The 27,958-nt window shown below is 52.7% G+C and overlaps 1 protein-coding gene across 5 annotated transcripts in view; it reads left to right on the top strand.

The window, feature by feature from the left end:
- Nucleotides 1-27,958, top strand: part of OCLN (occludin) — a 152,460-nt gene that overhangs the window by 83,362 nt on the left and 41,140 nt on the right. For all 5 annotated transcript variants that reach the window (XM_085632376.1, XM_085632375.1, XM_085632379.1 and 2 more), the window contains exon 7: nt 23,814-23,985. In XM_085632376.1, the coding sequence (XP_085488502.1) occupies nt 23,814-23,985 (172 nt within the window). The remainder of the gene's footprint in view (nt 1-23,813; nt 23,986-27,958) is intronic.

Genomic DNA, 27,958 nt, shown 5'->3' with positions numbered 1-27,958 from the left:
TCATACTGGATCGGGAAAGTTTTCGTCAGCAGTACCCATGCGCGTCAGAAGGTGACGTTGTGCGGCTCCGTGTCCGTTGCTGGCGTCGTAAGCGCCGAGCTGATGTCACGGAGACTACTTAGGCGCCACCCATGCGCGCTGACGTCAGTTCTTTCTTTTTCCGCGCCAGCACATGCAGATCTGGTTAGAGCACTTACCCTAGTACAGAGGTCTTCAAACATTGTGATGCCGAGACCCCCTTGCCATACCTTTTTAGGAGTAAGGACCCCCTCCTGACAAAAGTGTCTAGACCTTGGTACTCCTCATCATCAACAACCATACACGCCCCCAATTCCCACACAAAATAATTTTTACAGTGTGGAAATAGTATAAGACAGTGTTTAGCCAACCAAAGGCCAGTGAGCGTGGGGGCGAGGTCAGAGGTGTAGCTAAAAACAAAGGTATGAGGAGCGGGCCAGTGATCTTGACTAAGTAAGTAGGGTGTTTGGGGTCTCGTTTCCAGCTTTTGGACAGAGTTCCCCATGCTGACCGGGAACTCCACCTTTAAACTATTTCCATTTCTCTTTCTTGCCGCGCATATAGTGTGGGAATACAGGTCCAGCCCCCCCACGGGATTCATGTTACTCACTGTGAAAATCTCATTGTAAGCATTGTATCATTTTCTTTTTTCATGTTATTAAAACCACAAACATACCCATAACTCGACACTATTGATCAAGGTACAGTAGCGCATAATAATCGGCATTAAATAACAGCCACTTTCTCACAAGCGTCACTATCCGTTTCACTAAAGCTAATTTGCCACATAGTCTACGGACACGGCGCTCATCTAGTCACATTACTAGTGTGCGACTATGAGAAGCTACAGTTGCTTAATGTCTGTTTGTTGTGCTTTTCCCAACAGGTTTTGAGCAAATAGAGGAACATTTCCTCCCTCATTTAAACGCACCTTAGCGCATGCGACATGTATCTGGTCAAACAAACCATACCTGACCATCATTAACTCACCATACACATAGGTCCTGACGAAAGCCAGCATACAGAGCAGTCTGGCTGAAAGATGTAGACCTCATTCTTATGTTTACAGGATATTGGAGACATAATTGTAACCCCTCACATATCCGCCTTGTTGTTTTTAATACTGCCAAGGGCCATTATTAAAATCCTTTAGTCAAATGGGACCCATCAGACAGCATTCATTCACTTTACTGCACTCTCACTACTCAAAACCAGCTCCGCTGTAGTCAGGCGTCAAAGCACACCCAAGGTTCATAAAAAAACTAAAGATTTTTCCCCCTGAACTGGACATCTAGCTTCCACTAATAAGCCAGTTCTCCTTGATATTTACCTATTGTACCAGGGGAAGTGAACTAGCCCACATTATTCCTCTCTCACCCGTTTAATTATTAACAAGCTAAAAATAAAGAGCCTCATTTATGAGGAATTGGCCTTGGGCAGCGCCACAAGTCTTGCTGCGGTGCTCTGCGCCAATGTGAAAAGGCAGGAATGCACCATATTTATGAAATACGGTCCATTCCTGTCCTTTCCTCTTGCGTTGGCGCACAAATTGCTGCCTAGCACCAACACATGCAGGATTGTTTTTGTGCAGGAAGGGCACCTTCCTGCACAAAAACAATCCTGAGAGATGTTTTCATCTTTCTATGTGAGCTGCAGAAATTCAGCACATATAGAAAGAGGAAGAAACAAGGAGAAATGTTTTCACTGGGGAGACATACGTTTTTGCTGCTGCCCCAGGTTAAATTGATTTTGTAAATATGGGGCAGCATCAAAATCCATGGGTGTCGCATGGGAACACCCACGCAGCACACATGGAACACCTTCTTGATGCAGAATTACACAAGGCATCATCTTGCCCTGCTTTGTCTTATTCCATATCCATAAGGCCATGCAAAGCCATGCAAGGTGACTTTGCGCTGCCTCATAGATATGGATGAGACGCTTGCGCCACCAGAGCGTCAATAAAACTGGTGCTCTGGCAGCGCCAGCCTCTCATAAATGAGCCCCAAAATATTCTGTATGTTTTGTTTTTTAGGTCTTTCACCATCAGGTACCTACATATAAAATAATGGGCATCGTAAATAAAAAATACATGTAAAAAGACGTTACTCAGTGGGAAATGCACTGTAGTACATTATGAAACCTCTATTAGTTAATGCACTGCAGAGGTGTGTGTGTAACCAGAGAGACACACAAGTAAATCTTAGTTGGTGCAATGGAGAATAGTGTATGTTTAGTGCTATGAGGTCACAGCCTGTGACGGAAAGCACTGTGAGTATGTAAGTCTTTATTTTATACTTGCATTACACACAGTGAAATATAGACTGATACAAAATGCGTAAATAGTTTTACAATAAAATGGTTCTTCTAAAATGTAGATTTTAGGAATAACAGGGCTTATGTAATGCAATTTATATTTTAAATAACTGTCGCTTCAACACCTCCTTAGTGGTAGTAAGGTCTGTGTAAGTGCAGTTATTTTTAAAAGCAAACACTTCACAGCCCATTTGTTAACTCTTTTTACTACCACTCAAAAAACACAACTCATTGTCATCAGCTATGAGTGATTCTTGGGGTCCCAAGAACCCTTCACACTTGCAGATTAACTAATTGGGCACATTTGCATTTCTTTTAGACCATCAGGCACCCTGGCACGAAACCTTTACACAGCACAGGAGACTCACATACAGCATTTAACGAGCGAACTTTGCTCTCCCAGGAGGGCTGTCTTTTTCCCAAAACGAAAGCAAATGTGTTAGAATCCAGGCAAAGTGAGGCTGGGGAATGCGCGACCCCCCTTCCCAGGACTCCACGTTCCCCTAGGGGTCACGCCCCACAGATTGAAGAAGTCTGCCCTAGTACCTTTTTGATTAAACTTTTGGGACTATTTGTCTTCCATTTTTGAGTCTTGGACTCCTGGTGCCACGTAGGGATGCCTGGATTTAAATCCTGCAGGGCCTGTCGCCATACGATGTCGTTAGCCGACCCCCATGGCGTCTGTCTCTACTGTCTGGAGCGCGACCATGACTCCCGGTCATGTTCCGACTGTCTGGCCATGGATCCGAAGGCCTTGCGGGAGCGGTCCCGTAAGCTACTGGAGGCCCGGCAGTCGTCTCCGCACCGTTTGAGGTCCAGTGGTCGCTCGAGGGATCGCTCGCAGAGCCATCATCACTCCCTGCGGTCGAAGTCGTCCCACTCTGATTCGGGTAAGAGACGTCCTAAGAAGTCAAAGAAGCGTTTCTGCTCTCCGACGTCCCCGTGTTGGTCTCCGGGGCTGGGGGGTACCACCCCCGCGGCTCCTTTGGAGCCTGTGAGTCCTGCGGCCTACCTACCTTATCCGGGTCCGTCGGCGACTCCTGCCCAGGTGCAAGATTTTCTTTTAGCCATGGACCGCCTCTTCAGGCCTCGGGCTCCCACCGGTGTGCCTTTGGGCCCCGCCGACCCAGTTGAGGGCCCTCCCTGGCACCGCAGTGGGTTCCATTTGTTCCACCACTGCCCTTGCCCGGGTTCCCGGACAATTTTGCTCCTGGTTCGGACCTTGCGGGTCAGAACAGGAATGGACAGAAGTGCTAGAGGATGCCGGTGGTCTTGACCTCTCCTCTGTCCCTGGTTTTCTCCTCTGGCTGTGGCTATGGAGGAGGGTGCCACATACACAATCGTGCTCTGTAGAACGGCTGAGGCCCTTGACCTTGACCTGCCTACAGTGCCCCTCAAGACTAATCTCCTCACTGAAGTACTTCAGCCGGCGACAAGCTCTTCGGAGCCCCTACTTCCGTTCAATGAGGCATTAACTGATGTCTTGCTGGGCATCTGGTCTAGACCGGCCACGGGGGTTCCCGTGGATAAGAATGTGGCCCGGCACCATCGCCCAGCCCCGGTTGACCCTGCTTTTCTTTCCACCCACCTGACCCTGGAGAGCCTGATCATCCAGGCCTCCATTTCCCAAAGTGCATTCCCTACCACTCCGCCGGATAAGGAATCCAAGAAGCTGGAACAGTCCGGCAAGAAACTGTTTTCATCTGCCAGCTTAGGGCTGAGGTCGGTGAACCCTGCATGCCTCTTGGGCCGATATTCCCACGCTGTGTGGGACACTGTTGCACAGGTGTTGCCTCAGTGTTCGGAGGAGGTTCGTACAGTGGTTTCCCAAGCCGTTGCTGAGGGGAAAGATGCAGAAAGTTTGCCATCAGCTGTGGACCGGACACTGCAGACTCACTGGGTAGGGCGATTTCCAGAACAGTGGCTGTTAGAAACGAGGTAGCGTGGTGCAGAGCGGGTGGGACAAACTCCGGAGGAAATGTGTAAAGCATCTGCGCAGCACACACAGGCGACACACCAGGCACACTACAAAGAGAGGCGACACACCAGATTAGGTGAAAAATAACTTGTGTATTATGAAAAACACACTAGGATGCAATCATAGTTGTGAACACGGCGCCAACTGGCACCAGGTAGCCATTTACAAAGGGGACTATTTACAGGGCAGAGCCACAGGAGTTGGTATCCCTGGTTCCCCTCACGCAGGGCAAGGTCAGCAAACTGACAGGTTCACTCAGCTAGCTTGTGGCAGCAGGCCTAAAGGCCGTCAGCCCCAGTAGTGTAGTCTTCCCCCTAGCTCAGCAGCCTATACTCTGGCGGAGGGTCCCCAGGTCCAGTAGTGCCCCAACTGACTGTCAGGTTTTCCCTCCCTTACCTTTATACTCCTAGGTCAGGTGACCCTTCAAAAAGGCGGCAAGTTCTGGCACCAGCCTGGGGGTGGGAAGATTATAGAGGGCTCTAGGGACTCTGTGGTGGCTTCTCTGGTGACAAGGGGCGGGACACTCAGGGTTACAGTATCATAATGTCCCAGCCTGATCCCAACTACTAGCGCGCAGATGGACAGTGGCCACTCCGCAATAGCAGGGGCCTTTAGCAGCCAAATTATTAGGAGAGAGCACCTGCACCTCAGCACTGTTCAGCAGCGGTAAGGTGCCCAGAGTCCTATGTCCAACAAAAGATGGTGGTAAAAATGGCGGCAGGAAGGGAAAAAAAATGCAGGGTAAGACCACCCTAGGGCTGACAGGTCTAACAGTGGCCCTCCATCGTCACGCTTGGTTGCGGTCCAGTGGTTTTTCAGGGAATGTTCAAAGTTCTCTTATGGACATGCCCTTTGATGGTACTCACCTGTTTGGTGATGAGGCAGATAGTGCGCTGGAGCGTTCTAAGGGCTCCCGGGCTACGGCCAAGTCCTTGGGTCTCTCCACTAAGCCCCCGGCCACGTCTGCTTTTCATTCCTTTCGTGGCTACGAATGGGGCGTCCCAACATGTTCGTTCAGCCAGAAGCCTGCGCAGAACCAACCTCAGTGTGGACGTGGTGTACACCGTGGTGGGACAGGGGGGCCAGCATGCGAGTCAGTCCACCTCCGCTCCCGCAGCATCCGCCTCAAAGCCTTCCTAGTCAGAGCTTTGGGGCACACTACGCCGGTGGGCAGCAGGATTCTCCATCTTCCCCACTGGCGTTCCGTTACCTCGGACAGGTGGGTGCTGCAAATAGTCCTAAGGGACTACTCCCTCCCCTTCCAGACTGCCCCTCCAGCCATGCCACCTCAGTTCCACCGCATGTCGGGGGACCATTTTGCGCTTCTCCATCAGGAAGTCACGGCCCTCTTGGCCAAGGGGGTCATTGAGCGCGCTCCTGGGCCAGAAGTATGATGTGGTTGTTATTCCCACTACTTTCTGGTCCCCAAGAAGGAAAAAGAGGGCCTGTGTCCCATCTTGGACCTCCGGAACGTCAACCGCTTCCTTCGGAAGAAGTTCAAGATGTTGACTCTAGCTCAGGTCTTGGCTGCCCTCGACCCTGGAGACTGCATGTTAGCGTTGGACTTGCAGGACGCTTATTTTCACATCCGCGTCCTGCCGGCGTACCTGTGGACCAAGAGCACTTTCAGTTTGCTGTGCTCCCCTTCGGCCTTACCAGTGCCCCTCAGGTGTTCATGTAGGTGATGGTGGTTGTCGCAGCTCATCTGCGCACATCCGGGATTTCAGTCTTCCCCTATCTCGACGACTAGTTGTTGAAGGCGGGTTTGCCCCAGGCAGTTGTCTCCCACCTCCAGACTACAGCCGACCTCCTGCATTTGCTGGGGTTCTCCATCAACATGCCGAAGTCGCACCTGAGTCCTTCTCAGAAGCTCTCCTTCATCAGAGCGGTTCTGGATTAGACACAGTTTCGGGTTTATCCTCCCGAGCAGCGAGCCCGGGATATTCAGGCTGTGATTCCGATCTTTCAGCCTCTATCCCGGGTTTCAGTCAGGATGACACTCTGGTTTCTGGGCCTCTTGGCCTCCTGCATCCTGCTAGTGCAACGTGCCAGATGGCATATGCGGGCTCTGCAGTGGGACCTGAAGTTCCAGTGGGTGCAGCATCAGGGCAACCTGTCCGATCACATCAGATCTCGGAGGGCACTGCACACGACTTTCAGTGGTGGCTCACGAATCGCGATTGTGTCCAGGGCAGATCCCGCTCCCTTCCCCAACCGGAGCACACAGTGGTGACGGATGCGTCCCTCCTGGGATGGGGCGGCCACATGGGAGAGGCGGATATCAGGGGCCTCTGGTCTCCGGCGGAGTCCCGGCTCCAGATCAACCTTTTGGAGCTTCGGGCGATGCGACTTGCACTGAAAGCATTCCTTCCCTCTGTCCGAGGAAGTGTAGTGCAGGTGTTTACGGACAACACCACCGCCATGTGGTATTGCAGAAAAACGGGGCCGGGTGGGGTCATGGACCCTATGTCATGAGGCTCACCAAGGTAATGAACATCAAGGCATTACCTTGGTGGATCAACACCTGGCAGGTTCTCTGAACGCCAGAGCGGACGAACTCAGCCGCCGGTGCATGATGGATCACGAATGGCGTCTGCACTCGGAGGTGGCGCAAGGTCTTTCTGCAGGGGGGGAGAGCCTTGGTTAGATCTATTCGCCACTGAAGGGAACGCACAATGTCATTGATTCTGCGTGTTGGAATTTCCATGGCAGCACTCGCTCGGCTACGCTTTTCGTCACGAGTGGAGCTTTACGCCTTTCCACCTATACCAGTACTGCCCAGAGTGCTGAAGAAGATTCGGCGCGACCGGGCCCAAGTCATCCTTGTGGCTCCAGATTGGGCACGAAGATACTGGTATTCCGAACTACTCAGCATGGCGATCGCTCCCCCGATCCGACTGCCTTTTCGGGAGGATCTTCTGTCTCAGCAACAGGGGACAGTCCTCCACCCGAACCTGCCCAGCCTCCATCTCCATGCGTGGAGATTGAGTGGCGACAGTTGACAGCTTTCGACGTTCCTTCCGAAGTCTGTGACATTATTGTGGCAGCCAGGCATCCCTCTATTAAGATGGTATACGCCTGCAGGTGGAACAAGTTTGTGGCATAGTGCACAGCAAAGGCTGTGGATCCCCTTGCTGCCCCTCTTTCCAAGGTCCTTCTGTTCCTTTTCTCTTTGGCCCAGCAGGGCTCTGCTCTGGGCACTATCAAAGGTTATCTCTCTGCCATTTCTGCCTTTCTACGGCTTCCAGATAAGCCTTCTCTTTTTAAGTTCCCCATTGTTAATCGCTTCCTCAAAGGCATTACACACGTTTCCTCCCGTGCCCTTCATAATGCCTCAATGGGACTTGAATCTTGTCTTGACTTATCTGATGTGTGCTCCCTTTGAGCCCCTTCAGAACTGTCCTTTACGTCTTCTCACTCCAACGACGGCTTTCCTGGTAACTATCACCTCTGCCAGAAGGGTAAGTGAGCTCCAGGCTCTTTCTTCTAAACCTCCTTTTCTCTCTGTTCAGCCGGACAAAGTGGTTTTAAGGACTCGTCCTTCTTTCTTGCCAAAGGTTGTCACACCCTTCCACATAGGGCAGACAATCACTTTGCCCACCTTCTTTCCGCCTCCTTCAAAAGAAGAAGAGCCACCATCGTCAGGACCCAAAACGTGCACTCTAGTTCTATCTGAAGGGCGCACAACGGTTCCGGGTGGATGACCAACTTTTCGTTTGCTACGTGGGTGCCGAAAAAGGTCGGGCCGTGCTTAAACGGACCATCTCTCGGTGGGTTGTTCTCTGCATCAAAGCCGGTTACTCGTTGGCTAAGAAGGAGCTGTGGGGCTGTGTGCCCATTCTAACAGGGCAACAGCAGCCACTACTGCTTTGGGACGTGGCGTTCCCTTGCAGGACATCTGTCAGGCAGGTACGTGGGCCTCGCTGCACACTTTTACCAAGCACTACTGCCTAGACAGCCAAGTCCGGAGAGACGTTGTCTTTGGCCTTTCGGTTCTCCGGTACTTTCTGGTGTGATTTTGGTTTGCAGACCCACCTCCGCGGTAGGTATTGCTGGGGTATCTATTCTAAGGTAACAAATCTATCACTAACGTGTCTCTTTCAGAGGCACAAGTTACTACTTGTGTAACGATATATCTGTAAGAGACATTAGTTAGTGATGGGTTCCTTACCGCCCCAGCCATCCTCCGCGTTCTGCAAACTGATTTCTAGGGTTAAGGTCATCCTTTTCAGGGCCCTAGTTTCATGGCACCAGTGGTCAATTTCTTGCATGGCTCTGCGTTCCTGGCGTGGAAAGTCGTGTACAGAACTGACGTCACCGTGCATGGTTGGCTCCTAAGTAGTGTCCGTGAAATCACCTTGGCGCTTTCAACGCCAGTGACGGACGCGGAGCCTCATGACGCCACATTCCGACGGGCAGGGGTACTGCTGACAAACTTTCCGGATCCAGTCTGATGCCTGGGGATATTCTAAGGTTAGGAATCTATCACTAACTAATGTCTCGTACAGATGTATCGTTACACAAGTAGTAACTTGTGTGTTGATGCCTTTTACCCTTCTATTTCACGGTTCCTCCCGTCTGTAGGTTCTCTTCTATGGCGGGCGCTCTTGAGGTGCCTCCTCTGCTGGGTCGTGGGTGGGGGTAGTGCTCACTTGCATGTGTAAGTGCAGTTAGGATTGTATCCCAACTGGCAGCAAGGGGGATCTTCCAGATCCCAAGTGTGTCCTCGCGTTTGAGTACAGTACTTTCTGCTGTAGCCCAGTTGAGCATGAAGCGTTCCCACATTATAAAATGCGGTAGGTTGTAGTCCTTCCATCTCTTTGTGATTAGTCTTATCACTACTGCCATCCCCAGGTCTAAAAATCTAGACGTGACCTTATGGTTGCGGCTTCTGCGATATAGATGCAGAAGGTATATGTACCATTCGAAGGGGAGCGTGCGGCCTGTGCACTTCTGGCAACCCTTCCTGATTCACTAAGCGATCAGCTCTGGTAATCTTGCATGGAGTTGCCACAAATGTAATCTTGTCTGACATGGTCCCCATTAGACCGCTGACAGTTTGTGGTGATTTTCATTGAACAGAAGTGCCTCCTATTGCAGAAAAGGTGGATAGCCCTGGTCTAGACTATATGAAATTTGGCACTCAGCGATTACAGTGAAATACACTACTTTTGGTGGGACCAAGCTTCCCATCTCCCATCTAGGTTTGATTTTAGTTGTTGGGGTGTTTTAAGGTCTTGCATGCATTTGCTCTCACCTGTGAAAGAGATTGTATTCTAGCAAGGGGCTTGGAGTCTGCCCATTACTTACCAGTCGTGGCCTTCATTTACACTTTCACTTGCTGCCTTCTAATTGATCAGCATGAGCCTGCTTCACTTCCACTACTTTCAGCTGGAGCATGGACTAAGAACAGGTTGCTTCATCTGGATTAGGCTCCTTCTGCTGCTGGAGCTGTGATTGAGGTACTGTTTTTTCTTTCTTTTCTTCTTCACATGCCATCCTTGTCAGTATTGCTTATTCCCCTTCCTTCCTGTCTGTTTTGCATAGTCCATCCCAGACCCACTCTCCGCTTTGCCTATTCCCCTCCCACCCGCCCATCTCTCTGCGCTGCCTATTCCCCTCCCACCCGCCCAGCTCTCTGTGTTGCCTATTCCCCTCCCACCCGCCCATCTCTCTGTGTTGCCTATTCCCCTCCCACCCGCCCATCTCTCTGTGTTGCCTATTCCCCTCCCACCCGCCCATCTCTCTGTGTTGCCTATTCCCCTCCCACCCGCCCATCTCTCTGTGTTGCCTATTCCCCTCCCACCCGCCCATCTCTCTGTGTTGCCTATTCCCCTCCCACCCGCCCATCTCTCTGTGTTGCCTATTCCCCTCCCACCCGCCCATCTCTCTGTGTTGCCTATTCCCCTCCCACCCGCCCATCTCTCTGTGTTGCCTATTCCCCTCCCACCCGCCCATCTCTCTGTGTTGCCTATTCCCCTCCCACCCGCCCATCTCTCTGTGTTGCCTATTCCCCTCCCACCCGCCCATCTCTCTGTGTTGCCTATTCCCCTCCCACCCGCCCATCTCTCTGTGTTGCCTATTCCCCTCCCACCCGCCCATCTCTCTGTGTTGCCTATTCCCCTCCCACCCGCCCATCTCTCTGTGTTGCCTATTCCTCTCCCACCCGCCCATCTCTCTGTGTTGCCTATTCCCCTCCCACCCGCCCATCTCTCTGTGTTGCCTATTCCCCTCCCACCCGCCCATCTCTCTGTGTTGCCTATTCCCCTCCCACCCGCCCATCTCTGTGTTGCCTATTCCCCTCCCACCCGCCCATCTCTCTGTGTTGCCTATTCCCCTCCCACCCGCCCATCTCTCTGTGTTGCCTATTCCCCTCCCACCCGCCCATCTCTCTGTGTTGCCTATTCCCCTCCCACCCGCCCATCTCTCTGTGTTGCCTATTATCCTCCCACCCGCCCATCTCTGTGTTGCCTATTATCCTCCCACCCGCCCATCTGTGTTGCCTATTCCCCTCCCTCCCACCCATCTGTTGCCTATTTACCCTCCCACCCGCCCATCTGTGTTGCCTATTTCCCCTCCCACCCGCCCATCTGTGTTGCCTATTTCCCCTCCCACCCGCCCATCTGTGTTGCCTATTTCCCCTCCCACCCGCCCATCTGTGTTGCCTATTTCCCCTCCCACCCGCCCATCTGTGTTGCCTATTTCCCCTCCCACCCGCCCATCTGTGTTGCCTATTTCCCCTCCCACCCGCCCATCTGTGTTGCCTATTCCCCTCCCACCCGCCCATCTCTCTGCGCTGCCTATTCCCCTCCCAACCGTCCATCTCTCTGTGTTGCCTATTTCCCCTCCCACCCGCCCATCTGTGTTGCCTATTTCCCCTCCCACCCGCCCATCTGTGTTGCCTATTTCCCCTCCCACCCGCCCATCTGTGTTGCCTATTTCCCCTCCCACCCGCCCATCTGTGTTGCCTATTTCCCCTCCCACCCGCCCATCTGTGTTGCCTATTTCCCGCCCACCCGCCCATCGGTGTTGCCTATTTCCCCGCCCACCCGCCCATCTGTGTTGCCTATTTCCCCGCCCACCCGCCCATCTGTGTTGCCTATTTCCCCGCCCACCCGCCCATCTGTGTTGCCTATTTCCCCGCCCACCCGCCCATCTGTGTTGCCTATTTCCCCGCCCACCCGCCCATCTGTGTTGCCTATTTCCCCGCCCACCCGCCCATCTGTGTTGCCTATTTCCCCGCCCATCTGTGTTACCTATTTCCCCGCCCATCTGTTACCTATTTCCCCGCCCACCCGCCCATCTCTGTGTTGCCTATTTCCCCGCCCACCCGCCCATCTCTGTGTTGCCTATTTCCCCTCCCACCCGCCCATCTCTCTGCATTGCCTATTTCCCCTCCCACCCGCCCATCTCTCTGCATTGCCTATTTCCCCTCCCACCCGCCCATCTCTCTGCATTGCCTATTCCCCTCCCGCCCATCTCTCTGCGTTGCCTATTCCCCACCCGCCTCTCTGCGTTGCCTATTCCCCACCCACCCGCCCGCCTCTCTGCGTTGCCTATTCCCCACCCACCCACCCGCCTCTCTGCGTTGCCTATTCCCCACCCACCCGCCCGCCTCTCTGCGTTGCCTATTCCCCACCCACCCACCCACCCGCCTCTCTGCGTTGCCTATTCCCCATCCACCCGCCCGCCTCTCTTTGTTGCCTATTCCCCACCCACCCGCCCATCACTCTGCGTTGCCTATTCCCCACCCACCCGCCCATCACTCTGCGTTGCCTATTCCCCACCCACCCGCCCATCACTCTGCGTTGCCTATTCCCCACCCACCCGCCCATCACTCTGCGTTGCCTATTCCCCACCCACCCGCCCATCACTCTGCGTTGCCTATTCCCCACCCACCCGCCCATCACTCTGCGTTGCCTATTCCCCACCCACCCGCCCATCACTCTGCGTTGCCTATTCCCCACCCACCCGCCCATCACTCTGCGTTGCCTATTCCCCACCCGCCCATCACTCTGCGTTGCCTATTCCCCACCCGCCCATCACTCTGCGTTGCCTATTCCCCACCCGCCCATCACTCTGCGTTGCCTATTCCCCACCCGCCCATACCTCTCCGTTGGCTATTCCCCACCCACCCGCCCATCACTCTGCGTTGCCTATTCCCCACCCACCCGCCCATCACTCTGCGTTGCCTATTCCCCACCCACCCGCCCATCACTCTGCGTTGCCTATTCCCCACCCACCCGCCCATCACTCTGCGTTGCCTATTCCCCACCCACCCGCCCATCACTCTGCGTTGCCTATTCCCCACCCACCCGCCCCTCACTCTGCGTTGCCTATTACCCACCCACCCGCCCCTCACTCTGCGTTGCCTATTACCCACCTGCCCATCACTCTGCGTTGCCTATTACCCACCTGCCCATCACTCTGCGTTGCCTATTACCCACCCGCCCATCACTCTGCGTTGCCTATTCCCCACCCACCCGCCCATCACTCTGCGTTGCCTATTCCCCACCCGCCCACCCATCACTCTGCGTTGCCTATTCCCCACCCGCCCCTCACTCTGCGTTGCCTATTACCCACCCACCCGCCCCTCACTCTGCGTTGCCTATTACCCACCCACCCGCCCCTCACTCTGCGTAGCCTATTGCCCACCCGCCCCTCACTCTGCGTTGCCTATTACCCACCTGCCCATCACTCTGCGTTGCCTATTACCCACCTGCCCATCACTCTGCGTTGCCTATTACCCACCCGCCCATCACTCTGCGTTGCCTATTCCCCACCCACCCGCCCATCACTCTGCGTTGCCTATTCCCCACCCGCCCACCCATCACTCTGCGTTGCCTATTCCCCACCCGCCCCTCACTCTGCGTTGCCTATTACCCACCCACCCGCCCCTCACTCTGCGTTGCCTATTACCCACCCACCCGCCCCTCACTCTGCGTAGCCTATTGCCCACCCGCCCCTCACTCTGCGTAGCCTATTGCCCACCCGCCCCTCACTCTGCGTAGCCTATTGCCCACCCGCCCATCACTCTGCGTAGCCTATTGCCCACCCGCCCATCACTCTGTGTAGCCTATTGCCCACCCGCCCATCACTCTGTGTAGCCTATTGCCCACCCGCCCATCACTCTGTGTAGCCTATTGCCCACCCGCCCATCACTCTGCGTAGCCTATTGCCCACCCGCCCATCACTCTGCGTAGCCTATTGCCCACCCGCCCATCACTCTGCGTAGCCTATTGCCCACCCGCCCATCACTCTGCGTAGCCTATTGCCCACCCGCCCATCACTCTGCGTAGCCTATTGCCCACCCGCCCATCACTCTGCGTAGCCTATTGCCCACCCGCCCATCACTCTGCGTTGCCTATTGCCCACCCGCCCATCACTCTGCGTAGCCTATTGCCCACCCGCCCATCACTCTGCGTAGCCTATTGCCCACCCGCCCATCACTCTGCGTAGCCTATTGCCCACCCGCCCATCACTCTGTGTAGCCTATTGCCCACCCGCCCATCACTCTGTGTAGCCTATTGCCCACCCGCCCATCACTCTGTGTAGCCTATTGCCCACCCGCCCATCACTCTGTGTAGCCTATTGCCCACCCGCCCATCACTCTGCGTAGCCTATTGCCCACCCGCCCATCACTCTGCGTAGCCTATTGCCCACCCGCCCATCACTGCGTAGCCTATTGCCCACCCGCCCATCACTGCGTAGCCTATTGCCCACCCGCCCATCACTCTGCGTTGCCTATTGCCCACCCGCCCATCACTCTGCGTTGCCTATTGCCCACCCGCCCATCACTCTGCGTTGCCTATTGCCCACCCGCCCATCACTCTGCGTTGCCTATTGCCCACCCGCCCATCACTCTGCGTTGCCTATTGCCCACCCGCCCATCACTCTGCGTTGCCTATTGCCCACCCGCCCATCACTCTGTGTAGCCTATTGCCCACCCGCCCATCACTCTGTGTAGCCTATTGCCCACCCGCCCATCACTCTGTGTAGCCTATTGCCCACCCGCCCATCACTCTGTGTAGCCTATTGCCCACCCGCCCATCACTCTGTGTAGCCTATTGCCCACCCGCCCATCACTCTGCGTAGCCTATTGCCCACCCACCCACCACTCTGCATTGCCTATTCCCCGCCCGCCCATTTCTCCGTTGCCAATTCCCCACCCGCCCGCCCATTTCTCCGTTGCCAATTCCCCACCCGCCCGCCCATTTCTCCGTTGCCAATTCCCCACCCGCCCGCCCATTTCTCCGTTGCCAATTCCCCACCCGCCCGCCCATTTCTCCGTTGCCAATTCCCCACCCGCCCGCCCATTTCTCCGTTGCCAATTCCCCACCCGCCCGCCCATTTCTCCGTTGCCAATTCCCCACCCGCCCGCCCATTTCTCCGTTGCCAATTCCCCACCCGCCCGCCCATTTCTCCGTTGCCAATTCCCCACCCGCCCGCCCATTTCTCCGTTGCCAATTCCCCACCCGCCCGCCCATTTCTCCGTTGCCAATTCCCCACCCGCCCGCCCATTTCTCCGTTGCCAATTCCCCACCCGCCCGCCCATTTCTCCGTTGCCAATTCCCCGTATTTTCCCCGCCCACCCCCCCATTTCTCCGTATTTTCCCCGCCCACCCCCCCATTTCTCCGTATTTTCCCCGCCCACCCCCCCATTTCTCCGTATTTTCCCCGCCCACCCCCCCATTTCTCAGTATTTTCCCCGCCCACCCCCCCATTTCTCAGTATTTTCCCCGCCCACCCCCCCATTTCTCCGTATTTTCCCCGCCCACCCCCCCATTTCTCCGTATTTTCCCCGCCCACCCATTTCTCAGTTGTCTTTTCCCCCGCCCACCCACCCATTTCTCAGTTGTCTTTTCCCCCGCCCACCCGCCCATTTCTCAGTTGTCTTTTCCCCCGCCCACCTGCACATTTCTCCATTGCCATTTCCCCGCCCATTTCTCCATTGCCATTTCCCTGCCCATTTCTCCATTGCCATTTAATCCACCCACCCGCCCATTTCTCCATTGCCATTTAATCCACCCACCCGCCCATTTCTCCGTTGCCGTTTCCCCACCAGCACGCTTCTCCGGTGCCATTTCACCCCGCTTCTCCCTTGCCATTTCCCTACCCGCCCGTTTCTCCCTTGCCATTTCCCTACCTGCCCATATCTGCGTTGCCTATTAAACGCCCGCCCCTCTCTCTGCGTTGCCTAGCCCTCTCCTGCCCGCCATTCTCTGCGTTGCCTATCCCGCCCACCCCTCTCTCTCTGTTGCTTATTGCCTTCCCCTCTCTGGGCGTTGCCTATTTCCCACCCCCCTCTCTCGCTGTGTTGCCTATCGCCCTCCCACCCAGCCCTCTCTCTTCGTCGCTTATTGCCCACCCCACTCTCTCGGCATTGCTTTATTCCCCGCCCGCTCCTTTCTCTATGCATTGCTTTATTCCCCGCCGCTCCTCTCTCTCGGCATTGCTTATGGCCCGCCGGCCCGCTCCTCTCTTGGCGTTGCTCATTCCCCTCTCTCTCGGCGTTGCTAAGTCCCCCGCCCGCCCCTCTCTCTCGGCTTTGCTGAATTCCCGCCCGCCCCTCTTTCGGTGTTGCTTAGTCCCTGCCCGCCGGCGCCCCCTCGCTTAGTCCTCTCGCACACCAACTGCCATAAGGGTGTATGGAAAGCTCTGACCCAGACAGCATTTTTTTGTTTCATTGCGCTCCAATTTAAAATTATTATTGTTTACCGTCCTTTAACTACCACCTGCCCTCCCGTTGTTCACCCCACATTTAATTGGCAAAGACACATGCTCGCCCATTGGCGAGACCTATTGATTTTGCCAATGTTTATTACCGTTTAAAGGGGGCATGTATGTGCAGATGAGTCGGAAGTCCCCATATGTGACTTGGTCTAATGCTATGGTGATAGTGGTGTGCGAGTGTATTTGAATGTGGACCTTGTCGGCACCCCATGCATTGTCGGGGATTGTGTCGCCACTCGGCAACAATTAATGTCTGTGGTCGGAAAACAGCACATCATCCTCTTGCAAGCATGTGATTATGGGAAATTGGATGTTCGAGGCATGTGGGCTGCTGAATTCATATCTGTGCATAGATCGCCGCCTAGTGTTGGGTCCGGATGTTTGCACGTTGTTGTCCTGGAAGAGTCTTCGAAGTATCCTTGGATAGGTGACTCCTCCCCTGGACTACAGTGCGCATGGGCATCCTCTCCATCCTCAGATTGTTTTTTTCCGCCATTGGGTTCGGATGTGCTATCTTAGCTCAAGTTAGGAAAAAACTTTGTCGAGGCCAAAAGGCCTTTAGTTCGCGTCGGTACTGTTTATCGATCGGTTTTCGATACCACCTTGTTAGTTTACTAACTTTCAGCACCGACTTTTTCGCATTTACCTGTCCATCGACTACTTCGACGATGGAATCGAGGACGCCATTCAAGAGGTGTCCGGTATGCAATGCGAAGTACCCCCACATCGAAGTCCATCCGGTGTGCAACAAATGCCTTTCGCCGGACCACGACGAATCGACATGCATGGCCTGTGCCCGGTTCCGTTCCAAAAAGACTCTACGGAATCGACGAGCGGCGAGACTCGAAGCGCAGCACGCGGCACCGGCCCCAGCAGACATCTTCAACGAGGCCGAAGATGTCGAAGAATTGGAAGTCCTACCCTCCAGTCCCGTTTCCGAACATGACTCCGGCTCGGACGAAGTCGACGAATCACTCTTCCACAGAGGTGAAGACGACACCGAGGTAGGAGACGACGAGGAGGCCTTAGGGTCCGAAGAGAGTAGCTCCAATGACGAACAAGGCCTGCCTGTTCAGACCGAAGAAAGCCCAGTGCCACAGCCTATGGCTCCGGTCGAGGGATCGCCTTCGGGCCTTACCCGAGACCCATCCCGCAGTTCCTCAGCCCCGCCCTCGGGCCCGGCCTCGGACATTCAGCGGCAGCCATTACTGCCTAAACCGGCTGGTTTCCCTTCTACAAAACCGAAACCGAAAGCTGCACCGGTTCAAACGAAACCGAAACCGGCGCTGGTCGGATCGAGGCCTTCCACGCCTTCGACGCCAGCGAAACGCGTCGGCACCGACCGCACCAAGAGAGACTTCGGTGCCGAACTTGAAGCGGGCGACGTCGGAGTCGACATACGGAAAAAGGCCTTCGGCGCCAACAAACCTGCTCGGCTCCCGGCGCCATCGACACCGAGGGCCGCACTGCCTGCTGCGTCTCGCATCGCTCCCTCGATAACACCAAAGCCTCACGCATCGAAGACGGCGACGGTCATTTCCACACCTCGACTCGATGAACCACCGGCGCCGAAAAAGTCCACGGCCGCCTCTACGAACCTGGTCGGTGCAAAAACCTCAAAGGCGCTCCAAGTACGACCCGTTGCGGCACAAAGCAGCAAAACCAAGACTGCCCTCCAGGACCCGTCGGGTTCCGGACCGATCGAAGCTCCGGCAGCCTCTTCGGTGCCAGCCAACATTACCTTTGGCTTGCCTCCGTCCACAATCCCAAAAATATTCCAACTCAGGACACAGGTCACCCAGACCACGATTACACCTGCTGAGACGTCCCCGTCACATGTCATCGACGCCAACACTGGCAGGATGATTCTCCACGAGCGGAGGATAACTTCGGAACCACCGTTGGACCCTTTCAGGATCCCACTAAAAAGGAAGCTGCCTGTAGAATCAGAACCTGTCCTTTCTGAACCTTTCCACTCATCCTACCAGGATCCACAATTATTCTCTCCCACACACTCCGACACGGATGCGTTGGAGGACTACATGGATGACCAAGTCCCCTACCATGGAGACATAGACCCTGATGACCAGCAGGACCCTGATCACACTTGGGGCGACCCTGTAGACCCAGGTGCACCTCTCGATGCACAGGACCCACAACTCTATGGGGCAAAAACAGCTCCCACGGAGGATACTGCAGCGTTCAACGCTCTTATTGAACGTGCTGCGAATAACCATGGGGTGCAGCTTCACTCTGACACCATCGAAGATGACTTTCTTATGGACACTTTTGCATCCTCAGAAAGGCATGTAAAGACTCTGCCCATGTTGAAAGGAGTCCTCAAACCAGCCAAGGACATTTTCAAGGAACCCACCAGGGCACGAGTGATAAACCCCAGGATTGATAAGAAATACAGATCAGCACCTGGGGATCCTACTTACATCAGAGGCCAATTGCCACTAGACTCCATTGTCGTAGCGAATGCTCGCAAAAGGGCACACTCGCAAACGACAGGTGACGCTCCTCCCCCGGACAAAGAGTCCAAGGTGTTGGAGACCTCTGGCAAGCGAGTTGCCGCCCAAGCTGCCAACATATGGCGCATAGCCAACACTCAAGCGCTCCTTGCTCGCTACGATAGAGCGCACTATGACACATTGGAGCAACTACTCCAACATCTCCCTGACCAGTTCAAAGAAGGTGCAGAAATTCTCATCAGAGAGAGACAGCTACTCACGAATGCTTCCATCAAGTGTGCACTAGATGCCGCTGACACAGCTGCCAGGGCCATAAACACAAGCGTCATGCTGCGACGACATGCCTGGCTGCGAATCTCTGGATTCAATCCTGAGGTACAAAATAATATACTCAACCAGCCTGTCAACCCCGACTATTTATTCGGGCCGGAGGTTGACACCACCCTTGAGAAGATAAAAAAGGACACGGACACTGCAAAGTCCATGGGCGCTCTCCAAACTCAGTCCTTTCGGAGCGGCTCCTTTCGTCGCCCCGGAAACAAGGGAGCAGGTAGAGGACAGGGGTCACAACAAACGTATAACAAAGGCAATACACAGACCACCTACGATAAAAACACCCGAGGTGGATATCGTGGCTCCAGTACAAAGGGCAGAGGACGCGGCTACGGCAACACCAGGTCCTCCCCCAAGAACAAGCAGTGACGCCCTCTCCCTTCCTCCCGACCACATAACACCTGTCGGGGGAAGGCTACAAAGGTTCCTGTCCACGTCGAACTCCATCACCACGGACAGGTGGGTCAAAGATATTGTCAAATACGGTTACTGTCTGGAGTTAACCTCCACTCCACCCACAATACCACCAAGAAACCGTCCTATGTCCTCAGAGCACTTAACGCTCTTACAGCAGGAGGTGCAAAGTATGCTTCTAAAAGGCGCTATAGAGGTCGTACCCGTCCACGAGCAGGGTACGGGAGTGTACTCCCTCTACTTCTTAATACCAAAAAAGGACGGGTCACTCAGACCTATATTAGACCTGAGACCCCTGAACCGGTACATTCTTTCAGAGCACTTTCACATGCTCACTCTCCAGCAAGTCCTTCCGCTTCTCAAGCAGGGAGACTTCCTAGCCACACTGGACCTCAGGGATGCGTATTTCCACATACCCATTCACCCCTCACACAAAAAATACCTCCGGTTCACTGTTCAGGGGCAGCACTACCAATTCAAAGTCCTTCCCTTCGGTGTGACAACAGCGCCCAGGGTTTTCACAAAGTGCCTAGCTACTGTGGCAGCACATCTACGGAGGCAGCACATACACGTCTACCCCTACCTGGACGACTGGCTCGTTCAAGCAAAGTCAGCCCAGCAATGTGCCAGCCACATGTCCCGCACCATTCACCTTCTTCACAGTCTGGGATTCTCACTAAATTACCCAAAGTCCCATCTCCAGCCCGCACACGTACAACAGTACCTAGGTGCGACTATAGACACTCTGGCGGCCACAGCTCAGCCAAATTTAGTGAGGATCAACAGCATGCAACTGCTGATCTCCAAGTTCAAACCCAAACACTCACTTCCAGCGCGAGTGTTCATGCAGTTGATAGGCATGATGGCCTCCTGCATCTTCATAGTCCCACACGCGAGATTACATATGCGCCCGCTTCAGGAGTGCCTAGCACGTCAATGGAATCAGGCTCAAGGACAGTTGAAAGACCTAGTGTTGGTGAGCGGTTGGGCATACAACTCTCTGCATTGGTGGAACCCACAAAACCTTTGCAAGGGCCGACCGTTCCAAGAGCCTGTTCCACAAATAGTACTGACAGCGGACGCGTCTCTCCAGGGATGGGGAGCTCATGTACTCCACTACACAGTGCAGGGACTATGGACGACACAACAGAAGAAGATGCACATCAACCTTCTAGAACTGATGGCAATCTTCCTGGCCATGAAGGCATTCAAAGTACATCTGTGCAACAAGGTCGTGTTGTTCCGGACGGACAACATGACCGCAATGTACTACATACAGAAGCAGGGAGGAACACACTCTCCACAGTTGTCTCATCTGGCTCAGAGCATGTGGAAGTGGGCCATTCAGAGGAACATTTTCCTCATGGCGGAACACCTCCCCGGCAAGGACAACCAGATGGCGGATCTGCTCAGCAGACACAGCCACCAGATGCACGAGTGGGAGTTACACCCATCAGTACTCCAGCCGTACTTCCAGCAGTGGGGTCATCCAGAGATAGACCTGTTCGCCACAAGCGAAAACGCAAAATGCCAAAGCTTTGCCGCCAGGTTCCCACATCCGCAGTCGCAGGGCAATGCGATATGGATGAACTGGTCCGGCAAATTTGCGTACGCTTTTCCCCCAGCGCCGTTGATACCGCTGGTGGCTCGCAAACTCAGACAACACTCCCTGACACTCGTCCTACTTGCTCCTACGTGGGCACGCCAGCCATGGTACACCACCTTCCTCGAACTTTCCGTGGTGCCGCATCAAAGGCTGCGGATCAAACCCGCTCATTTGACGCAGAACCATGGAGAGATTCAGCACCCAGATCCGCAACAGCTGAACCTGGCAATCTGGCTCCTGAAGTCCTAGAGTTCGGCTATCTCAACCTGCCACCTGACTGTATGGACATCATCAAGGAGGCCAGGAGACCCACTACTAGAGCTTGCTATGCAGCCAAATGGAAAAGGTTCGTCATTTATTGCAGTAATAATGACATTAACCCACTGGACGCATCCATCCAAAACATCATTTGTTACCTATTACACCTATACAGATGCAATCTGGCGTACACCTCTATACGTGTCCATTTGACCGCAATATCAGCCTATCTGCAAACCAGGCAGCACCTCTCACTATTCAGCGTGCCTGCCATCAAAGCATTCTTGGAAGGACTCAAACGAGTCATTCCACCTAGTCACCCACCGGCTCCAATGTGGAACCTCAACCTGGTCCTCACACGCCTAATGGGTCCACCCTTTGAACCTCTACACTCATGTGAGATTCAATTCCTCACCTGGAAAGTAGCTTTCCTGGTAGCGATCACTTCCTTAAGAAGAGTTAGTGAACTCCAGGCACTAACCGTTCAAGAGCCATTTATACAGGTTCACGCCAACAGGGTCGTACTACGTACCAACCTCAAATTCATGCCCAAAGTAATATCGCAGTTCCACATGAATCAGACTATTGAACTGCCCGTTTTCTTCCAAAACCCACAAACTGTCGCAGAAAGGGCACTCCATACACTAGATGTGCGGAGGGCCCTCATGTACTACATCGACAGGACTAAACCCTTCAGGAAGACAAAACAACTGTTCGTTGCCTTTGCCCCGCACCACAAAGGTAACGCCATCTCCAAAGCAGGGATAGCCAGATGGATAGTTAAGTGTATTCAAATCTGTTATCAAAAGGCAAAACGCACATTAACTATTCCACCACGAGCCCACTCAACACGTAAGTTAGGGGCCTCCATGGCTTTTCTAGGAAATATTCCCCTGCATGATATATGCAGAGCAGCCACATGGTCCACTACACACACATTTACCAAACACTACTGTGTAGATGTGCAGTCAAAACAGCAGGCAGCTGTAGGACAGGCTGTTCTCAAAACTCTTTTTCAGACCGCTGCAGCTGGCACGGGTAGCCGCCGCTAATAGAGGGCACTGCTATACATTCTATGCACAGATATGAATTCAGCAGCCCACATGCCTCGAACTGAATATGCTACTTACCAGTATGCATCTGTTCTTGGCATGTAGGGCTGCTGACATTCATATCGCCCTCCCTCCTCCCCGGCGCCTGTCGCAGCTGCAGCTCTCAGAATTACTGTGAAGCATGGTCATCACTTACTGTATCCACTCCATCACTGCCACAATGGCGAAAAACAATCTGAGGATGGAGAGGATGCCCATGCGCACTGTAGTCCAGGGGAGGAGTCACCTATCCAAGGATACTTCGAAGACTCTTCCAGGACAACAACGTGCAAACATCCGGACCCAACACTAGGCGGCGATCTATGCACAGATATGAATGTCAGCAGCCCTACATGCCAAGAACAGATGCATACTGGTAAGTAGCATATTCATTGTTACAACACAGGTGGCGGTGTGCCAGTTAAATCACCTGCTAATTCCTAACTAGAACTTCAATTTGAAGCCACTTGAATGAATGAAAGGTGAGGAAATGCCCTTGTTAGTTGGATTGAGGGGCGAGTCCCTAATTTTACCAATTCTTCACCTCCATTAGAGCCCCCCTGTCCTGAGGGCTGGTTGGTAGTTTGAGTTTATGCCATCATGTTACTTTTATATGAAACAAAAGCTTTCCCACGCCAAGAATCAGTCAGCCTAAAGTCTAGTTTTGTTCCATCATTGAAGTTTGTCTAGGGCACAAGAACCAGAGTTGTGTGTGCACCAGGTTCAATCAAGCATGAATCAAGACTGGGGTGCCTGGGGAAGCATTTATTCCCTCACCCCAGTCCCATTACATTTACTCATTACTATGTGTGGTGGTAAATGAGTTTTTGACTACACTATACTGCCAGTTGTAGTTGACATTTATGGGGGTTCAATATCCTGATTCGCTGACTGATGGGATTTGATAACCACACAATACTTACTGTAGGTGGGGCTTGCAGAACAGTACTTCCTTTTGCTTCTGCAAATGCACAGCCTTATATGTTGGGGAGACGAGTGTCTGTCTGCTTATAAAAGGAAATGATTATCAGAAGTATTGTGTGACATGAGCCTTGAAAATACTCCTTTTTACTCTGTTTATACGGATTCTTTGAAGGTCCTCTACCCCTACTCTTTAACTCCAAACTAAACTTGTAACAGTTTTTTGAAATGTTGTTCTTCCAAACCCCTGTGCCCAATCCCAAGTAACTGAATTTTTGACCGGAACATTTCACGTTTCTTGTATGCCAGAGAATATAGAGCGAAAGAAGGGAATAGTTTTGAACTGCAGCTTAAGAATGATTACATTTGATTAGATACGACGAGGTCACGCCGAATGAAAAGATTAAAAAACTGGATTTGATTAGCAAACATTTGCTTAACTAATGTGTTGCGTGTCTGTCATTGCTGTGCAGCCGTATGCCACTTTATCTCAAACTGTTATTTGTTAGAATAAAAAAAAACTGCACTGGCTTTTTCTTTCTCTTTTTTTTTTTTTTTTTTTGTTATCTTTTTTTAAAGTTGTCAGTAACTTTTCAGTGCCCGTTAAATGTGATGGTCTAGTATGTCTTTATTTAATATTTGGATTTATGTATTCACTTTCTTTTTTGCAGTCTTTACCCACCTATTGCTTCGGACCAACAAAGGCAAGACTATAAGCGTGAATTTGATGCTGACCTTCAGGAGTACAAAAAGCTGCAGGTTGATTTGGAGGAAATCAGTAAAGCCATAATTCAGCTGGACCGAGAGCTAGATGAGCATCCCGAAAATACCAAGGAATATAGGGTAATGTTTAGATGAACAAACGCATTTAGGATGTAAACCAATCGGAGCTTGTTTGGAAATGCCACATTGGTCCAGCAGTTTGCTTCAAGTGCAGCAAGTATGAGTTTGCAGTAATATGTTTAATTAGTCGAACAACAATAGAAAAATGTGCAAATGTTGTAATGAGATCATACGCAGAAGTTACAGAACTTTAGAACTGCAAAGGGTTCTCTTCTATACATTTTGACTGCAGTCAAGCCTGTCTAGGTTAGGTTTGTTGGTCCACATTTCTCCCATAACTTTGTTTTGATTTCATCCGGTGAAATGCATGAACACATGGTGTACAAGGAGCAGTGCAGTTTGAAATGCATTGAGATCGATCTTACACAGACATTAATTTCTAGAATTATAAAAGTTTTACCAAAGTGAAAATGTCCTGTGTGTGGATGAAACATTTTGAGCTTGGTAGTACACTGCACCTCCTATTTTCATGTGCTCTAGAACCAATAATTTTAGAGCTTGCTGGGGGTTAGCATCAAAGCACTTTAGTAGACATAACAGTGGTTATACTGTAGTCACTGTTAAGGGAGTAGTGGTGGGGGGCGTGGCCACGCTGGCAACCAAGATGGCTTCTCGGCTGTGAAGCTCTAGCTTCAATCGCCCTCAAATCTGTGTATACAGGTCCAAATATAAAATCCCCTTCCATGGGCCCTGCGGAAAGCCACCGCACGCATCAAACAGCGCAATATCTCGCTGCCTGGGCTATGCTGTGGCGACTGGAGGCTGCAAGCTTGAGTGAGCAGGATTGTCCTGCCCACCCTTGGAGGCCCCACGTGGACAGGGGCTGCAGGTGAGCTTGAGGATCGGCTGCTGAGCCCTGCTGGTCCCCCCCGTTTGCTACCAGCAATGTTGGACGCCCTCTGCATGTCGTGGGCGATGGGCGTGGACTGCTGTGGCCAGGTGCGGGCCAATGCCTACTGTGACCACTGCTGCTCGGAGGTTTCCAGGCCCCCAGGTGATGGCAGGAGCCGAGCTGCAATGCTGTGCTGCTCAAGCAGTTTAACTCTGAGGCATTGGTACCCCTGCATGCACTGAGTGATGGCTCTGCCTACCGGTAAGGCGCTGGAGAAGTGGTGACCGCTGGCTGCTCATGTTAATGTTAGCACTTCAGAGGTTTCCCTGGCTTGGTGTGCTTGGTGGCAATGGTCGGGTATGGCGTATTGTAAGTTGAGTGGTTCCTACCTACGGGGAACGGCTCTTCTCCCCTTGTGACTGCTCTCGCATCACTGCATGGTCAGCGCTACTGTGTTCCCGGAAGCCACGGTTGTATCTGGCACCCTGCGGCCTGCCATACTCATCCTGCTTCCGTGCTACCTGCCCTGCTGCACTGGCCTCACTTGACTGCGCTTACGCTATGGTGGGGGCTTTGGGCACTGGGTGCGTTCAGGACGCCAGCCATACTGCTGTTCTCATTGTGGTGCGGGCAGTTCCTCTACTACCATGCTGAGGTGTCATGGCCTCCTGCCTGATTGCTCTGCACCACGCGGTCATCTTCTTTAGGCCTCAGTGGGACTGCTGTTTGCGCTGTTCCCCGGCTCCCTCCCGTTGCTTGCATGGGCCTCCCATCTACATGACGGATGCTGGGGAGAGGGGATCTGACTCTAGCATCACCGATCAACTGACTGGGGCAAGTGCCATCATGGCGGAGCTGGAGACTGGATTCCGCTCCACAGATGCAATATTTGATATGCGGACAAGCTGCCTCAATCGCATGGGAGACCGGATTGCCCGCCAGGGTACCTGCCTCAGCTGTGCAGAATGTATATCAGGTTTGGAGGATGGTGCTGCATACCTTACTAAACATTGAAGAAAGACTGAGCGACTCTTTAAAGCAGTTGCTGTTAAAAATTAAGACCTCGAAGCGATATAATACAGGAATAACATATGCATCATGGGAATTGCAGAGTCCACGAACATGACCTTTATTTATTTATTAAGGCGTTTTATATAGTGCTGACCGGACCCGGGGGTATCGGAGTGCTTTACGACAGTTTTAAATCAAGAGTCACACAATATAGCAGTAGTATACATATTGGTTCGAAAGTTCCAGTGTGCTGTGCAACCTTAAGGTAAGTAAGTCCTGAGATAATCCCGTATAGTGCACGCTGTCTTGGGCTGAACTTCTTTCAGGGAGAAAGGAACAGGAAAGGGGCGGGGAGGAGGTAGGTCTTAATGATAGTGTCAGGGAGCTGCAGAGAGGAGGTTTGTGCGCTTCAGCGGCGGCTATCTGTTCGGGAGGGAGCGGTTAAGGAAGAGGTCTCTTGGGTGTTTTTTGAATTTTGCGAAGGACGGGAAACTCCCGATATAAGCTGGGATGGAGTTCCAGATTTTGGGCGCGTTTCCGGCAAAGGACTGTGCGGCGTTTTTTTGTTTGCGTGTTTTCATAGAGATGAGTAGTAGGGTATTGGAGCTCCTGAGGTTCTTTGTCTCACCGGCTCTCTTGAGTTTGGCGACCAGGTAGTCAGGTTTTCCTGTGTGCAGGGCTTTGTGCGTGAGGCAGGCAGTTATGAAGCTGGCATGCAATTCGACTGGGAGCCATTTTAGTTCTCTGAGTGCGGGTGAGATGTGATCGTATTTCCTAACTCCGGTGACCATTCTGGCTGCTGCATTGAGAGTTGTTTTGAGGGGAGCTAGGTGAGATTTTGCTGTACCATTGAGGACTGAATTCCCATAGTCCCATAGTGATTAAGTGGCTTGTTTGAGGTCTTTGGGCGGGATGAAGGCTTTTATTTTAAGTAGCTTCAGATTGAGGAAGGCACTCTTTGCGAAGTTCTTAGTGTGTTTGGCCATGTCAAGTTTTGGGTCTAGGGTGATTGCTAATGATTTTACCGAGTTAGCAGGGGTGAGATTGCCGTTGAGAGTGTCAATTGCTTTTAACCATTCTACAATTTGAGGGTTCTCTTCTTTGTTGGAGATGAGGAGGATCTCTGTTTTGTCTTGGTTGAGTTTTAGGTGGTTTAGTGAAATCCAGTGTTGGACTTCTCTTAGTGTCATTGAGTCTCTGAATGTCATCGATTGAATGCCCGGAACAGTTTGTAGAACAGCTCCCTGCAGACATGTTTAGAACTTTGGGACCCCGGCCACCACCCGGAGTACCTCCTAGACCTATTGTTGCCTTCTTACTAAACTTTGGAGACAGAGACACAGCACTTCGATTGCAGTATCAGAGGACTGCTGTCTCTTTTTACCCAGACTTCACATTGGCAGTGCAGGAGGCTTGCCGCAAACATCAATTGGTGAAGGTTATGCTTTGTAAGAAAGGCCTCTGGTACAGATGCTGTACCTCGCCAGGTTGCGAGTAGATATAGATAGAAAGGCCAGTTTTTTCCAATCATCGGCAGAGGCGAGGACTTTCTATAAGAAACACTGTTCCAGCAGCGCCCCATCTCCTTGGACCTCTCCAGATGGCATGCCACCAGATTTGCAAGCCTCACAGAGCATAGACCTCTTTCTCTCTGGCTGATCTGTCCAATTCTGACTGGTCCATAGTGCTGAGCTTAGATCGAACACCTATAGGCAGTGCCTCTCGCTCATTCTAGTGGCATTGTTCCAGATGGACTCATCTCATACTTGCCTGTAACCACATGTTATCATACTTCAGGTATCTCACTTTATATGGGCTCCATTTTCTGTAGCGTTGCCCACCCCCTATGGTGTATACCACACTAAGTCTTTTGGGATTCATGTTGGTTTGTTTGGTTCATATGGGATTCACTGGGCAGTTTGGTGCCCTGTGTGGGTGGAAGGGGAGGGGAAGATTGTTCAATTGGGGGTTGTTTTATTCATTTAATGACAACCATCTGGAAGGGGATGCTGATGTCAATTTACCATGCAGAACACACGTCTCACCATGACTGAGACATTGAGTGGGTGGGCACAAATAGCTGAGATATTGTTTTTAACATGGAATGTCTGGGGCTTAAATAACCCCTGC

Source organism: Triturus cristatus, chromosome 2_1 (genome assembly GCF_964204655.1).
Source record: "Triturus cristatus chromosome 2_1, aTriCri1.1, whole genome shotgun sequence".
Taxonomy (NCBI): domain Eukaryota; kingdom Metazoa; phylum Chordata; class Amphibia; order Caudata; family Salamandridae; genus Triturus; species Triturus cristatus.
This window is presented reverse-complemented; position numbering and strand designations above follow the sequence as displayed.